This window comes from Taudactylus pleione, unplaced genomic scaffold (assembly GCF_031769625.1).
Source record: "Taudactylus pleione unplaced genomic scaffold, aTauple2 ptg000172l, whole genome shotgun sequence".
In the NCBI taxonomy this organism is placed as follows: Eukaryota; Metazoa; Chordata; class Amphibia; order Anura; family Myobatrachidae; genus Taudactylus; species Taudactylus pleione.
In genome coordinates, this window is record NW_028284574.1 from 10,830,769 (window position 1) to 10,848,038 (window position 17,270).

General features: G+C 46.1%; 1 protein-coding gene across 1 annotated transcript in view; it reads left to right on the forward strand.

Moving 5' to 3' along the window:
* The first annotated feature begins 4,561 nt into the window (after positions 1–4,561).
* Positions 4,562–17,270, forward strand: part of TMDD1 (transmembrane and death domain 1) — a 28,940-nt gene continuing 16,231 nt past the window's right edge. The window contains exons 1-3 of the mRNA XM_088475467.1: positions 4,562–4,781; positions 7,310–7,429; positions 14,711–14,857. Coding sequence (XP_088331593.1) covers positions 4,562–4,781; positions 7,310–7,429; positions 14,711–14,857 — 487 coding nt within the window. The remainder of the gene's footprint in view (positions 4,782–7,309; positions 7,430–14,710; positions 14,858–17,270) is intronic.

A 17,270-nucleotide genomic window follows, 5' to 3' on the forward strand; every position in this document is an offset into this window, starting at 1 on the left:
GAATAGCTCCTCCTCCCGACTTGGATCCCTGTTGGGCTGACAACCTGAAACAATTAGAGGCGGGGTGCGATCCGTTGCAACGCAAGCAAAGGTGTCGAAAACGACACCGTTGGCCCTGGGAACAGGAGGCATTATTAAAGGCAAAACATTTACCTTTAAAAGGTGTCTGCGCAGAAAGCCGACCGGGGCCCGTCTGTCGACGCCCCGGGGAGGGATCAGAACTCGGGCGCCACGCCCCAGACCCCCCCTTATGAGTATCCCCGCCTACCCGAGAATCCTCCACTCCACCTTTTGGTGGTTGCGTGACGTCAAGCCACACTTCCACATCCTTGCACCCAAAATCTAAGCGCTTGGATTCGTCCTGCTTGCGCCTAAATTCCTCATCATATGTTCTCCAGGCGCTGCCCCTGGATTTACGCTGCATCCCATGAATCAGGTGGATATACCTTATTACGTTCAGGTGCTCCCCTGGGCGATCTTTCAAGTAGCATGCTGCGAATACGCAAAACCCAGCAAGCCAGTTATCATAGGAACGAAAAGCTTCCAACCCCACTCCGCCTTTAAGCTTAGCTGCCTTGAAATCTTTTTTGGCTTGCTCAGTTAAAATGAACATGTCCACATAATCGCCCTTCCTGATTTTTTTCTTGCAACAATCGCGCAGACCCCGCAATACTGCTGTATTGTCGCAGTGCACCACACCTGGTTGATGCTGACGCTTCTTGGACTTCCGCGCGCTACTACTCTGACGCTGCCGCTTAGCCCGCTTATCCCGCCTATCCGCCTCCTTGCGCGCATATTTAGCAGCCCTCTTCCGCGCCTTTTTCGCGCTGCTGACAGAAGAAGCCAGAGAAGAAGAGGTCGACGACAAGTCAGAGACAGAGGAAGAAGAGGAGGCAGAGTCAGCAACATCATCATCTTCTGAGATCTCACCTGACGATCCGGACTGCTCCCTCCCGGACATGACCGATGATGAAGCCTCCTCGACGCTGAAATCCTGTTCCATAGCTTCGCCCTCAGCAGTATCTGAAGCAGACGATGAAGCCGCCCCCTGGGCCGAAACCCTGGGCACGGTCGACACAGCAGGAGAAGACACAGCCGCACCAGCCCCAGACGCCTCTGGTCTTGCCAACTGAGCCGCAGCGGAGCCCATAGCCCTGCAAGCCTGCATGAACTGATCTACCGCTGGCCCTAGAGTAGCAGAAATTGAACGCTGCCTCTGATCCACCCTTTCACTATCTGCTTGGCTAGGAGCCAATGCCGCAACCATGGGAGCAAAAGCAGATGTCATTGATGACATCATGGCCGCAAAAGCTGCAGGGTCAAAGGACTGACTTGCACCCCCACTAGGGACCTGAGTATCCACATAGCCAGAAGCTGCTGCCCCAGACATGGCCCTGTCTGCTGATTGCTGACTAGCCTGCCAATCATCCTCCATATTAAGTGCAAGCCCCGCCCCCCTTTCATCAGCTCTCCCTGTCCTAAAATGGCTGCCTGCCTCCCTGTCTGACAAAGCCCCTAATGTGCTGCCAGGGCTGTCCATCTCCCCTACCTCCACATTCCCCACTTCATTAACTGTGGGGAAGTCCCCCCTGCCCCTCTGGGCACTAACAGGGCTATTAGCAGCCCTTCTCGCGGTGCGCGTGTGCGCCTGTGACCTTTGAACCCGCGGGGGGCGAGCGCTTACCGCCCTAATCGCGGCAGCTCTGCCCTCCCGCGGGCTCACTAACTGCCTCTCGCGGCTGCTCAGAGCAGCCGCGCCTTCCCCCCGCTGGCGGCTGTATCCAGCCGCCCTGACACCACCTGCTTGACGGCCGCGGGTAAGCGTGGCCGCGCCCGGCCGCCCATGACGCCGTGGGGCCGCGCGACTCGCGCTAGCCCCTTCAGCTCCCTCTTGAGAGGCAGGAGCCTCCCCAGAACTCCCTGGGCCTTCTTCCTGCACCCGGTAATGGGCGGGGGTCCGCGATGCGCGGTGCGGGTGGGGCATGGTAACAAATGGGGGGGGTTGGGGCTCACAGTCCTTATAAGGGTTAGGAGGTAGCTAGAGAGTGCACAGCGCAAGTGTGTGGGGGGGGGGGTGTGGAAAAGAGAGAGGGATAGATGCAGAAGAAGCTGAAGAATAAAGATAAGAAGAGTAAAGAAACACAGAGAAGGATAGCTATGCAGATACTATAACAGCTCAGGTAAGAGCACTTACCCCACTCCAAGACAGGAACAAAAGAGGCTGACTCCGCCTCCAACAATCTCTAATATCCCTGCTATAACCTACAACCCTAAAAACCCATTGGCCCTAATTATCACATGATTCCTCACACTGGTCTGCCCCCAGCCTAGGAAGTTTAACCCTCTCCACTCCTATACAGTCATTTCGTTTATCGTATGACTAGTAACTCTGTCTGGCACAGCAGAGTTTTGTGGTGCCTTATAAATAACCACAGATGATGATGACTGTAAAAACATGTTTGAGTGAAGTAACCCTATAAATGTTGTCTCTAACTAGCCATTTAACAAAACATTAATCTTGGGATGTACTGGTATGGCTACAAAACTGTAGAAATTTTTTTTTTAATTGTGGCTCATATGAAGTCTGATATTTTAACTTCCCATTGTCAGCTTGATGAAATGGGAGAAAAAAATACATAACCACGGTAGTGCATGCCGCTAATATACAATGAATGTTCACCAAGAAATTGCCTCCTACCACGGCCTATCCCGCTGTGGCTGAGGAGCAGGTATTTTGAAAGATTGGAGCCGGCAGTGGATGTCCAGCTGTAGTGTCAGAAGCTGGAGGCATATGAAACAGAAAACCACCAATGACGAGGTGTCAATGCAGAAAAGATACAGGCTGCGAGTGCTGATGGAAATGGAGGGATCATGGCAAATATGGAGATATCTTCTGTGGTCTCTCCTATATGCTTTCGGAGTATCTTTAATATAGGCTGCAAATATTCAATGATAAAAAAGGTCCCTTTGGGGTTCAAGAACTTTTTACAATTTTTTCAAAATTGGGGGTATCTCTGATCCCACCATAGCTACAACTAACTCTCTGCACTACCTACTTGACATCTCTATACCCAAACTCCTCTGCATTGCCTCCCTGATCCCACCATACCCACCAATACCTTGATGCACTACCTACCTGACCTCTTTCATATCCACCACTCCCTCCCTGCACTACCTTTCTGATCTCTTCACTACCACCACTACCATCATGCACCAGCTACTTAACCCTCCATCCACTGCGAACTCCATGTTTGCAGCATCAGATGCCTTTTATGGAGAAACTTGGAAAATACAGCAAAATCTGTTCAGATATAGCTGTATATTAGCTTCTGAAAACTAGAAAAAGTACTAAACAAAAATGTATTTCATATAAGGTTTAAGTTAAATCAAATTAATTGTTCCCATGGTTCACAAAACTGTATTAAAAGACAGTAGAAAGTTCTTTACATACATTCTTTCTTCCCTTCTTAAAACTGCCAGTATTCACTTCTACTGCTCTAATGCAATAAACTTTCTCTTCAGTTGTGTAACTCCTGGAGTCAATGGAAGCATAGGCCTCAAGGAGCCAGATGTCAGGGAGGAGGGAGGATAGAGGGATAGCTGCATCGTTAAACAGTGCAGTGTGTTGGAAGAGCACTGCCTCTATTACTTTTTGTAGCTGGCGGGCATTAGGACCCGGAGCGGGTTGCCAGAGGTGCAACCTCCGGCACGCACCTTCTGCATGTGCGGCTCCCCACTGCGTTTTTCTCCTCCATCCTCCTATACTAACAGACATGCCCCTGAGTACCTCCCGAAGTGGGAGAGTGTATAAACCCCAATAAACAGATTGCACTGCGTAAATGTTGCTGCCCTCTCCTGGACATTGTCTCTAAGCTTCAGGTACATGGTGACATGTAGTTGCTGGGGTGCGTGGCGGATTGTTGGGGGGAGGCGTCTGGAGAACCTGTCTCCGGATTCCCTGTCCAAAATTCTGCCACTGTCTCACATATCTCCAACCATGTTACCAGCTTTCTTCTCCCTTAAAATTAAATGCTACTCTAGTACAATAGTATGCTTCTCTAGACTAAGCTGAAAACTTTTTTTTTTTAAAGTGCAAAACAGATATATGGCATAAAATAAAAAAAGCTTCACATCGAAAAAAGCTGTAATCTAACAACCTTTAATGCGGGGAGATTACTGTAAAACGCAAAAAAAATGATACAAGGTGTGTGACAACTACATGGCCTACTCTCTGGGAACCAGACCATGTGCTACATTGTGTATTTATACTGTATATTATTTTGCTATAAATATTAATATATATTAAATATCAACATGTAAACATATTTATTAAAAAATTACTATCTTTTACTACATTATACATTTATATATTTTATCATAAATACTGCATAATTGGAATTACTTACACATTATTTACCTGTCCATGAAAACTTACATTTCTGTTTCTTTACATATAAAAAATAGTTACACATAATGTAGACAGTACTACTATTATATTTATTTGTGCTGGAACATAGCTATAACACTGAACTCATTATTAATTTAATATAATGTAGCAAAGATGAATGCAAAGATTAACATTAGCAAATTATATGTTTGTACTCATTCAGTTGCAGATGATATAGGTCCTCATATGATCATGCGCATAGCTGAATACCTAACTGTGCAACAATGTCAGATATTGTATACACAACTCACGGAGCCTGTTGAAAACAATGACATTCACATTCAGGAACCTTCTCCGAGTACAGGCCAAGAGAAGCCCATTGGCCTTGAGTTTGGTAAGCTCATTGTAATTAGGCTGATTTGTGCTACACAAGCAAGTCTTTTTATTATGGTGACATCCTTCAGTTATTTGGAGTTGCAATTTAAAGGCTTACTTTGACTGAACTGAAATGTTGTGGATGGAATTAAGGGGCATATATATTATATAAAATTTGTAGGCTATCCTCCAAAAACAGCCATTCTTGGGTGGGTCCAGTAAAAGCTAAGTACCCCAGAATAAGGGATCACAGCAGATATCTCTGATATCTTTCACATATTTAAAAATTACTATGGGGAAACTATGGGGACTGCTAAACTGTTAAATTTACTAAGCTCCAAAATGCGAATCATGGCAGGCAGTGGCGGCTTTAGAGGTGGAGTTGCAGCACAGTCCAAAATTCAAATAGTGGGGCCACACCAACTGCCCTTCCAAACATCACCGGCCGATAGTCACTGACAGTTGGTGTGGCTGCCCTATTTTCCATAGTAGCCTGTGGGCTAGTCTAACATATTTTTTGGAGAGGGATACTTTGGATCCCTCCCTGTTGGCCCCCACTGACGGATGTGCAGGCCATCAGCAGTGTAAGCAAAGTGATAGCAGTAGCTATGCTGGAATGGGGCTTTTTTAGAAGCTCTGTCCCAGCACCTTAACTTTTTTTAATGCAAGCTAAAATATTAATTTCAAGTTTGGGAGTAATTAATAATTATCGCCTTACAATTGCATAAAAAAATGGGGTGATAAATATGCCCCTAACTTTTGTTTGTGTTCAGTAAACTTAGTAGATCTTGTGAGTCTTTTGATGCTTTTAATGCATTAGCAGGTTTTCAAAGCCACTCAACCATGAACTAAATCTTGTGAACCAGGTATTTGGGCTATTAGAAGATTTATGGAACCTGGGGGGAGATGTATGAAGGGGCGATAGGGAGAAAAGTGGTAACTGCGCATGTTAAGTGCTGCAGTTACTGCTTCCCTGCATGTAGTAATGCAGGGAAGTGAGCAGAATGACAGGGGAGCTATGCACCCCTGTCATTATTGGTGCTACTATCCCTAGATAGGGCCAATGCAACAGCTGCAGCTATCGATTTCGACCACAAAACACTGTCCCTGGCTGTCGGTTCCGACAGACGGGGATTGTGCATACCAAAAACAATGACCCTGTGTGCCGGTACATGCACAGAATGGATGCAAGCTCTGGTCATTAAAGCCACAAGAGCGAGAGTGGACTTTGCCAGACAGGTGAGTTAACTTTCTCCCTCTTCGGCAAACATAGGGATAATACATGCAGCTGGTAGCTGAACAAGCTTCACCACGATCTGGTGGTGAATAAGGTGCAGACAAATAACGCCGAGAGCCTGCCACTTTATACATGTCCCCCCAAGTGACTTATTTTGTGTATTTTCACAATGGGAATGTCCAGAAAGCAAATGAATGCACTGAATATATGCAGAAATATTAATTTGTTGCATCAATTTTTTTTTTTAATGAGTAAGTTGCACCCTTTTTACTATCAATTCAGCATCAGTCACTTATTCCTTATGCATATTTATTTGCCCATAGAATTTAAATGGATATAAGATTAATTACGGATATCAGTAGCTGCTAGGCAATTCTGTATATAAAATAGTCATTTAGGGGTCTATTCTTAATACCTAAACTTCTTTTCCCCCCAACTTTTTATGCCCATGCACAGCTTGAAGGCAGGCTGCAAAGAGTCTTGGAAGACCGAAGAAACAGGGAAAAATTTTTGCATTTCCGAAAAGCTGTCTCCACTGAATGAGCAGCTTTACGGAAGTGATATTTAAGTAAAAGAGGCATGATGAATGCCTCCGATATTTACATTGAACTCACTGTGAGATCAGTACTTTATAATAACACATCACATTGTTTTTCATGATTAATAGACCACTTATGCTTCCCATCCACTAGCAGACTTCAAAACGACTACACGATTACAATATCGTAATCGTGCAGTCGTTTGTCAGTATTGTAATCGACATTGTTTGACTTTGTAATCGAGCAGTCGTTCAGTGTAGGCACAACAATCATCTGCAAACATGCTGGACCTGACGTTATCGTCAGGGTGTCCAGCATGTTTGCCCGATGATAGATGTCTATACGACCAGTGGGAGCGCACATCACTGGTCATTTTAGACATTTTTGCAAACGATTTATAATCGATTGCATGATAACGATATCTTTATAGTTCAATTGCTCAACTTAATTGTCTAGTGAATGGGCACCTTAAAAATTCAGGGCAATACTTTTTCTTTTTACATGTGGGGTAGACTATTGAGTAATCTCCTGCAATTCATCATATAAAATTGCTTTCAGGTGGACATTTTTTTTAGACAAAATGCAATCAATTGAAATACAATCGTATGACTTAAATTCGCTATTGCTCTCTTAACCTTAATTAAGTTGTAACCACCAAGTTGTCCTTAAAGCCCTGATATGCTCTGTTAACAGTTGTTACTAGACACAAGTGATTCATTTCAAATGATGAATAAGTGATCCTTATGTATCCTTTTTCTCTTTTACATACAGAGACAAAGGAACAGTGTAAAAACAGTCTGAAAAACTTAGTGGAAGCGCATGAAGATAGCATTTACTGGGATCGCCTTTTAATCATCTTATATAAGTTGGGGCGTTTTGATCTTGCTACAGGTAGGTGTATTTAACTAGAACACAGGTTCTCAAACTAGGTCCTCAGGACCCCAAACAGTGCATGTTTTCCATATCTTCTCACAGAATCACAACTTAAATAATTAGCTCCACCTGTAAAATGTGTCAGTGAGTAATGAATACATCTGTGCTGCTGGGTGACCTGGAAAATGTGAACTGCGTGGGATCCTGAGGACAGAGTTTGAGAACCACTGATCTAGAACACAACATCCCTACACAAAAATATTACCATTGTTATTGGTCTAGACTCCATTTTCCCTGTATTCTTCAGGCATAGCTACAGTACATTAAAAAATGTAAAAAGAGAATCTCTTATTACCACCTAATAGATTTAATAGAGTTCCATTTGTCTTTGGCAGCAAATAATTATTTGTCCCATTAGTTCTTTTTGGGGCTTCAACTGATGGGCATCAACAGCAGATTTGAAATACAGTAAAAAACTGATGCTTAGTAAATACTGTTACTGTCGATTCCCGTAGCTTTTGAATTGCAGCCTAAACCGATGATTAGTAAATTTACTCCAGTGATTCAAGCTAATGGTTCCAGACAGTTTCTCTTCATTGGGACTGTCCATCTGCCTCTCAACCTTTCACCTGTACAATGCCAGTCACTGTATATTTCCCTTGCTCTGACTCTGGTCTCGCTGTCTGCTAACTGTCACATTCGGGTATCTAAACTGGGCATAGTCGATTCACATGTCCCTGGGATTTTACAGACTTCAGCATTGTCAATAAATCTCAATAAATAATATAAATAATATAGTCTTGACCAACGCGACCATCACCTTAGGCGGTCGTAAGGCTGTGGGTGTTAACCCACAGCCTTACCACCGCAAAGGAGGACGTCTTGAAAATTCAAGACGTCCTCCCCTCATTCAGACCGACCGCACGCTCTGTGCGACCGGCTCTGAATGAGGTCCTGTGTCTCTGTGACACAGCTGCACCACGTGTGTAGCGCTGACAGGACGGAGTTCGGTCTAGAGTAAACACAGCACAAACACACAGCTGCCGGCGCTGGCATCTGTGTGTTTGCTTTAGCAGCTGATGAGAGTCAGACAGACTCTCATCGGCTGCTGCTCCCACTGCCGGAGCCGGGCATCTTTTGGCTCCCGCAGTGGGTAATGGGAGAGACGTCAAGATGTCTCTCCCATAATGCAAAGCAGCCAAGGAGGACGGATGGAGGAACTGATAGCAGCGGCGGGACAAGGAGCAGGGTTTCAGGTAAGTTGTTTTTTTTAATTTATATTATGTGTGTCTCTAAGGCGGGGGGGGCTACTACTGGGGGCACTACAAGGGGGGCTACTACTGGGGGCACTACAAGGGGGGCTACTACTGGGGGCACTACAAGTGGGGGCTACTACTGGGGGCACTACAAGGGGGGCTACTACTGAGGGCACTACAAGTGGGGGCTACTACTGGGGGCACTACAAGGGGGGGCTACTACTGGGGGCACTACAAGGGGGGGCTACTACTGGGGGCACTGCAAGGGGGGTTTAAACTGGGGGCACTACAAGTGGGGGCTACTACTGGGGGCACTACAAGGGGGGACTACTACTGGGGGCACTACAAGGGGGGGCTACTACTGGGGGCACTGCAAGGGGGGTTTACTACTGGGGGCACTACAAGTGGGGGCTACTACTGGGGGCACTACAGGGAGGACTACTACTGGGGGAACTACAAGGGGGGCTACTACTGGGGGCACTGCAAGGGGGGTTTACTACTGGGGGCACTACAAGTGGGGGCTACTACTGGGGGCACTACAAGGGGGGCTACTACTGGGGGCACTACAAGTGGGGGCTACTACTGGGGGCACTACAAGGGGGGTCTACTACTGGGGGCAATACAAGGGGGGATTACTACTGGGGGAACTACAAGGGGGGGCTACTACTGGGGGCAATACAAGGTGGGGGATACTACTGGGGGCACTACTTGGGGGGCTACTACTGGGGGCACAAGGGGGGATACTACTGGGGGCACTACATGTGGGGGCTACTATTGGGGGCAATACAAGGGGGATTACTACTGGGGGGGAACTATAAGGGGGGCTACTACTGAGGGCAATACAAGGGGGGGTACTACTGGGGGCATTACAAGGGGGACTACTACTGGGGACACTATATAAGGGGCTTACTACTGGGGCACAAGGGTCACTGTACAGGGGGGACCACTACCGGGGCACTGTAAAAGGGGCTTACCAAAAAATTTGGGCTAGGGCCGGCCCTGGCTCTATACATGCCACTGCCACCACTCAGTGTATGTGCACATGTGTGCTCCAGATACCGCACACTACTTGTGTTAACCCGCTCCTAGCTGCATCTCTTATACTCTATGGGGTAAATTTACTAAGAATTGTGTCTGAGTTTTGCCGTTTTGAAACTCGATCCGATTTGCTGAAACTCAGGTGATTTTAGGCTTCTGAACTTCTAATCTCAGGTTTACCAAAAATCGTGTTTTGCTGAGGGTGTATTTTCCGATGGTGTATGTGATCGAGTTTTCTCCCCCGAGTTTACCACAATAAAAATACAACAATACACCCACATTAATAATCTAGTAATAGCAGCATGAATATTAGCAGCAGCCCACTGGGATCTATAATAAGAAATGCAGGGGAATTACTATAGGGGCACTACAACAGGGGGCATTACTTTTATTCAAAATACATTAGGGATGAGCAGGTTCGGATTTCTGAAATAGAAGCCCCCCCTGATCCGAGCCGGATCATTTTCAGGTTCGAGTTTTCCCACCTGACTCAGATCTGAAATCGAGGCAAAACGTCATCATCCCGCTGTTGGATTCTCGCAGGTTTTGGATTCAATAAACGGTCCCCGTGTCTTTGCCATTTTTCACTCCGGCTGTGGACAGTGAAACGGGAGGGTGGAAGTTGTGCTGCTGTTGTCGTCCATAGGGGCTGTGTCCACTCCAAAGTCCATAGGGGCTGACTGGGCTGTGTTGTGCAGTGTCCCATAAAGAGTGTAGTCCTTCAGGGGTGCTGTAGTGTTGTCCAGGTGGTGCTCTGTCGTACAGGGGTGCTCCCCCCAAGTACAAAAAACTATAGTTTTCTGTGTTTGTGACTTGTGTGTGCTGTAGCCGCATGTGCATCAGCAAAGTAGCGCCAAGCGTGTGCCTGTGTCATAAGTAAAGGGCCGGCAGGCTCGTCTGTTGAAGGCTGGTGTAACCCCCAAAGTGCGCTCCAAAAAAAAATAAAAAAATCTTTTTCTGCATTTGTGACTTGTGGGCCTGATTCAGAGATGGATGCTCTGAAAGAGCGCTCGCTCTGAATCAGGGTGTTTATTTTTTATGCGGCCTCCTAGCCGCTCTCATAGCTGTGGGTGACCACCCACAGCTATTGGGAGTGGCCAGGATGATGGTCGCGATGGCCAAGACCAGCGCGACCATCGGGGCTTGCGACGAGACCCTTGTGGTAGGGTCTCATGGCCGCAAGCCCCAGAGAGCTTATGGCTCTAATAGAGCGGGAAGCTCTCCCACTGACATCACTGGTGATGACTGGGGGGCCGCCCACAAACGGCAGGCATTCGATTGGGAACGCCTCCGTTTGTCAAGCCACACCCCGCCACGCCTACAAAACGGGGTGAGCTGTCGATCAACATCGACAGCCGCCCCTTTTGTAGTGAGCCACGGAGCAAGAGAATTTCACTCTCGCTCTGGGGCTTGCGCACACACAGTGCGGCCGCTGCGCATGCACGGAGCACACCATCGACCTGCTCACGAGTGCTTAAGTGCTTGCGAGCAGGTCTGAATCAGGCCATGTGTGTGCTGTAGCCGCACGTGCATCAACAAAGTAGCGCCAAGCATGCGCCTGTGTCATAAGTAAAGGGCCGGCTGGCTCATCTGTTGAAGGGTGGTGTAACCCCCAAAGTGCGCTCCAAGAAAAAAATATATATATTTTTCTGTGTTTGTGTGCGCCTTAGCCGCACGTATATATCAATATCACATAAATGCATGACAAAAATTTGTCCAATAAAAATAAAATAGGGAAAGGTCAGGAACCACTTCCTCCTAGAGCTGAAGCTGCTGCCACTAGTCATGACATAGACCAGGGGTTCCCAACCACGGTCCTCAAGGCACACTAACAGTCCAGGTTTAAGGGATAGGCATACTTGAGCACAAGTGACTTAATTAGTACCTTAGTTATTTTGAGTTAACCATCTGTGCACAATCATGGATATCACTAAAACCAGGACTGTTAGTGTGCCTTGAGGACCGAGGTTGGGAATCACTGACATAGACGATGAAATGTCATCAACGTTGTCTGCCAAGGCCGATGCCCAATGTCATAGTAGAGCGCATATAAAATCCCAAATGGCAAGGTTCAGGAAAATGACCTTAAAAATAAATTTAAATCGTCTGAGGAGAAACGTAAACTTGCCAATATACCATTTACAACACGGAGTGGCAAAGAACGGATAAGGTCCTCCCCTATGTTCATGACTAGTGGTTCAGCTACACATGATGATGGAAGCCCTCCTCCCACTACAAAAATCAAACGAGTTAAGCTGGCAAAAGCACAGCAAAGAATTGTGCGTTCTAATTCTAAGAAGATATCACAAATCCCCATGGAGAGTCCAAGTGTGGCGACGGTTGCGATGCCTGACCTTCCCAACACTGGACGGGAAGAGGTGGCTCCTTCCACCATTTGTACGCCCTCTGCAAGTGCTGGAAGGAGCACCCACAGTCCACTTGCTGATATTCAAATTGAATATGTCACTGTTGAAGTACAACAGGATGAGGATATTTGTGTAACTGGTGCTGAGGAGGAAGTTGATGAGGAGGATTCTGATGGTGATGTGGTTTGTTTAAATCAGGCACCGTGGGAGACAGTTGTTGTTCGTGGGATGAAAAAGCCCATCACGGTCATGCCTGGGCAGAAGACCAAACATTTCACCTCTTTTATCTAGAAATATTTCTATCCAAATCCAGACAACAACTGTCTTGCCATATGTACCATATGTAAAGGTGTAATAAGTAGGGGTAGGGACGTTAACCACCTAGGAACATCCTCCCTTATATGTCACCTTCAACGTGTTCATAAAATGTTACTGTCAAGTTCAGAAACTGTGGCTAAGACCATAAGCAGTCCAGGGACACCTAAATCCCTTTGTTCTGTTGTATCCAAGCGCCTGCAAACCACACCTTCAACTCCTGTAGTAGCAGTCCAGCAGGCCATGTCACTGGCATGACTGACTCTATCTGGGATTCCTAGGGAGGATACTGCATTGCTATGCCTACTGCTGCTGTTGCTGCTGGTAGTCGTTCATCATCCCAGAGAGGAAGTAGGGAAACCACTACTTCTTTTACTAAGCAATTGACCCTCCAACAGTCCTTAGCGAGGAGGATGAAGTACGACAGCAGTCATCCTGAAGCAAAGCGGATAACTGAGGCCTTGACATCTATGTTGGTGTTAGACTTGCATCCGGTATCCGCCATTAGTGCAGTGGGATTTAGACAATTGATGGAGGTAGTGTGTCCTCGGGGCCTGATTCAGAGCCGGACGCTCTGACATAGCGCTCACTCTGAATCAGGGCCGGCCTTCTGTTTTTTTAGAGCGTCCTCCTGGCCACTTGCATAGCTGTGGGTGACCACCCACAGCTATAGCGATCGGCCATGATGATGGTCGCGATGGTGAAGACCATCGCGACCATCGGGCTTGCGACGAGACCCTTGTGGTAGGGTCTCGTTGCCACAAGCCCCAGAGTGCTTTCGGCTCTAACAGAGCCGAAATCAATTCCCACTGACATCACTTGTGATGTCAGTGGGGCTGGCCCCAGACAGTAGGCGCCTCCGTCTGGGCAGCCACCCCCCTGGCCCGCCCACCAAATGGGGCATGCTGTCACTCAACATCGACAGCATGCCCCCTTTGGTACGAGACCCGGAGCGACGGTTTGCCCGTCGCTATCCGGGTCTCGCGCATGCGCACGACGGAGCCTGCTCCATCGTGCGCAAGCGCACTGGGCCACCATCGACCCGCTTACAAGTGCATATTCCTCGCAACCGGGTCTGAATCAGGCCCTCGGTTCCAAATCCCATCTGGATTCCACTTCACTAGGCAGGCAATACCGAGAATGTACAGAGACGTCAGAAAAAGTGTCCTCAGTGTCCTAAAAAATGCAGTTGTACCCAATGTCCACTTAATCAAGGACATGTTGACAAGTGGCACAGGTCAGACTAAGGACTATATGACTGTGACAGCCCACTGGGTAGATGTATCGCCTTATGCAGCAACAACAGCAGCGTCACCAGTAGCAGCATCTCAGAAAAGCCAGCTTGTTCCAAGGCAGGCTACACTGTGTATCAGTGGTTTCAGTAAGAGGCACACTGCCGATGACCTCTAAGAGAAACTGAGGGAAATCATCGCCCAATGGCTTACCCCACTTAGACTCTCCTGGGGATTTGTGATATCTAACAATGCCACCAATATTGTGTGGGCATTACATCTGGGCAAATTCCAGCACGTCCCATGTTTTGCTCACACAATAGATTTGGTGGTGCAGAATTTTCGGAAAAACTACAGGGGCATGCAGGAGACTCTTTGGGTGACCCGAAAAATTTCTGCCCACTTACGCCATTCAGCGACTGCGTGCCAAAGACTGGAGCACCAGCAAACACTCTGGAACCTGCCTTGCAATCACCTGAAGCAAGAGGTAGTGACGCGGTGCAACTCAGCCCTCTATATGCTTCAGAGAATGGAGGAGCAGCAAAATGCCATTCAAGCCTAAACATCCACCTATGACATAGGCAAAGGAGGGGGTATGCACAGTGTAGAATGATTTCTGTGTTGTGCGGGGTTCTCCAGCCCTTCAAACTTGCCACACGTGACGTCAGTTCAGACACTGCCAGCTTGAGTCAGGTCATCAGGCTTTTGCAGAAGCAGCTAGAGAAAGTGAAGGAGGAGCTAAGACAGAGCGATTCAGAGCAGAACAAGAGTTGGTGAAATGGAGTAAGCCCTAATTACGCCATCTCCAGGTGGTGTTATTTTTTTTACAATTCACTTTAGCAAATTTGAGCAGATTGTATTTCCCATTACAATTATAGGAAATGCGATCTGCTTGCTAAGAAATATCTGATAATTAGGGCTTGGAGGAGAATTTTGTGAATTCTCCTACAATCGGTACTTTTAGGTGATATCACCCATTTTCACAATATATTAGTAAAAATGATATAATAGAATACCAGCAAAACACAGGAGCTGCATGTCAGCAGTACAATGCCATGTTTCCTAACTAAGTTGTTTACATTTACTCCACAGAAATCAGCAACAACTTGAATTGGGACAAAATGTGGGAATTGAAGCAGAGTATGGAGGATCTACATAACTACTTTCAGAAGCTGAAACCATCCCTACGTTATACAGAAGAGGAAAAGAATGAAGAAAATGTGCGCGTACAGAGAGACTGTAAGAACTGATACTGATATTGTATTTGATAAATAAATAAATAGAAAAGTAGTAGATATTTTACAAAGTCAGTTGAATGGCAGATAGAGAAACTTTATTTGTTCTTTTTATCACTATCAAAGTATAGAAATATTTTTGATATGGCGCGTTTCAAACATATTTTCAGTATGCATTTAAATATTGTAATCATTAGGTCAACATTTATAATGTCGACACCACTATGTCGACATTGTTAAAATGTCGACAGGCAACCTGTTGATATTCTCAGAATGTCAACTTGTGAATTGTTTACATTGTTAGAAACTCTACATTAGGGTTAGGGTTAGGCTTCAGATGGGAGGGTTAAGCTTAAACTGTGGGGATGTGGGGGGGGGTAAGAGTTAGGCCAGTGGTTCCCAAAATGGGTTCCATGGCACCCTGGGGTGCCTCAGGACACTTGCACTTGCCTCGGGTTAGTGTTCCAGTAACAAATAAAATGATTTTTAGTCCGTGTGATAGGAAAAACCAGTGCTAATGGCTGCCAATCAAAAAATCTGTGGACAAAAAGAAGTGCAGCCCTGTCAGCCACGAACCTAAGTAGAGATGTGCGCCAACTCCGTGTTTTGGTTTTGGATCTGGATTTCCCCTGGTTTTGGATCTTTTTCCTTGGTGTTTTGTTTTTCGGTTTTGGTTTTGGATCTGTATTTTTTCCAAAAAATGATATAAACAGCTAAAACCACATAATTTTGGCCTATTTTTGATCCTACAGTATTATTAACCATAATAACAATCATTTTCAGGCATTTCCATGCAATTGTAATCATCTCACAGCTCACAATATTGATTTCACTATTTTTCACCAATATAGGCCAAAGGCTGCAGCGAGCTGGCTGGCTAAAGTAAGCAACAGAGCAGCAGCACAAACGCACAGCAGTTTAAAAAAATATAGAACATCTTTGAAACATTACCACACAGCAGTGGCAGACAGGATGGCAGTTTAATAAACTATAATAATGTCAGTTGGCAATGCCCCTAATTGTGTAAAATGTAAAGAAAAGAGGTGAAGGATGGAATTGTCCCTCCAACCCACTCTTATGTGGGATATTAAAAAGGACATGCACAGTTTAACAAACCAAGCACTTTAGCCACTAGGACTGACACTTTCGTGGCTGAACTTCTTGGTTTGTTTGGGCCCCCACAAAACATTTTTTGGAAGGACTACCTTCAATTAGTGGTGGAGATTGCATGTGCTGGTCCAATCTGCTGGTAGCTGATACTGGACTGCTTGTTATTAATTACAAATTATTATAATTTTGTTAAACAAATTGCATGAACTCCCTGCAAATGACGGAGGAGATGCCTAGATTGTTAACGTCCTTTCCTCTGCTAGCCTTGGCTTTACAAATGGAACAGATGCCTTCACAACTGTTGTCAGAATTAAGATTAAAATAATTCCACACCCAAGACGTGGCTTTTCTGGCTTTCTTTTTATCATTAGCAAGAACTGCTCCCACTGCTGGCTGATTTTCGCAAACCACATCCTCATCATCAACATCCACATTAGCGTCAGATAGGACACAAATTTCCCCCTCATCCTCCTTTTGCACTTCCTCCACACTTGGTGGGATGTCACTGAGTGGATCGTACCTGCTTGTGACTGCTTCGCCAGATGGATCAGGGCTGTTCCTCTTCTAGACGCCTCCTACCATGGCAGAGTGACAGGGGAGCCCCCAGAACCCAGCGCATAAACCAGACCAATATAAGGAAATGGGGGTTTATTACTCTGAATCACTTTTCTACTAGGACAATTCTAAATGAACATTAGAACATGCAATATTGTCGCAATGCAAAAGGTACACATATAGGATATCACATTATTAAGCTTTGGTTCACTCTATACATACTGTATACTTCTAATAAAACCTCAGCCTAAACATATGAATGCCAACCTGCTCCCTCTATGTATTAGAGGTGGTTAAACTAAATATTACAAGTTGAAGTTATAGTTGGCAGAATCTCTAATGGTTCAACTATAAATTCAATAGAAAGCACAATGTCCCTGGGAGTACTCAGAATTCACTGTACAGCCTTTCGTTGGTGCACAAAGTTTATAGATGACTCTGAACTCTACTACTGGTATCCAAAATGGCATCACTGTCTCCGCCTGTAGGGCCACTGCACAGTTCTGTGTTGTACACTACTGCTGTATATCCTGCTGCAGGCTTGTGTCACTGTACAGCAGTATGCTGGCTGCCCTGATATCACAGACTTCTATGTGCTGACTGATCTCAGTCTTTACTGTGGTGCTTTTCACTTGACATGTGGTGTAATGCTTGGGGTACCTGTCCAGATGCCAGCACTTGTCTTTGCAGCATGCACACTCTCTCCTCTCCTTTGGGCTGCAGCAGCTTTAATAGATGTGTGTCCTATCAGC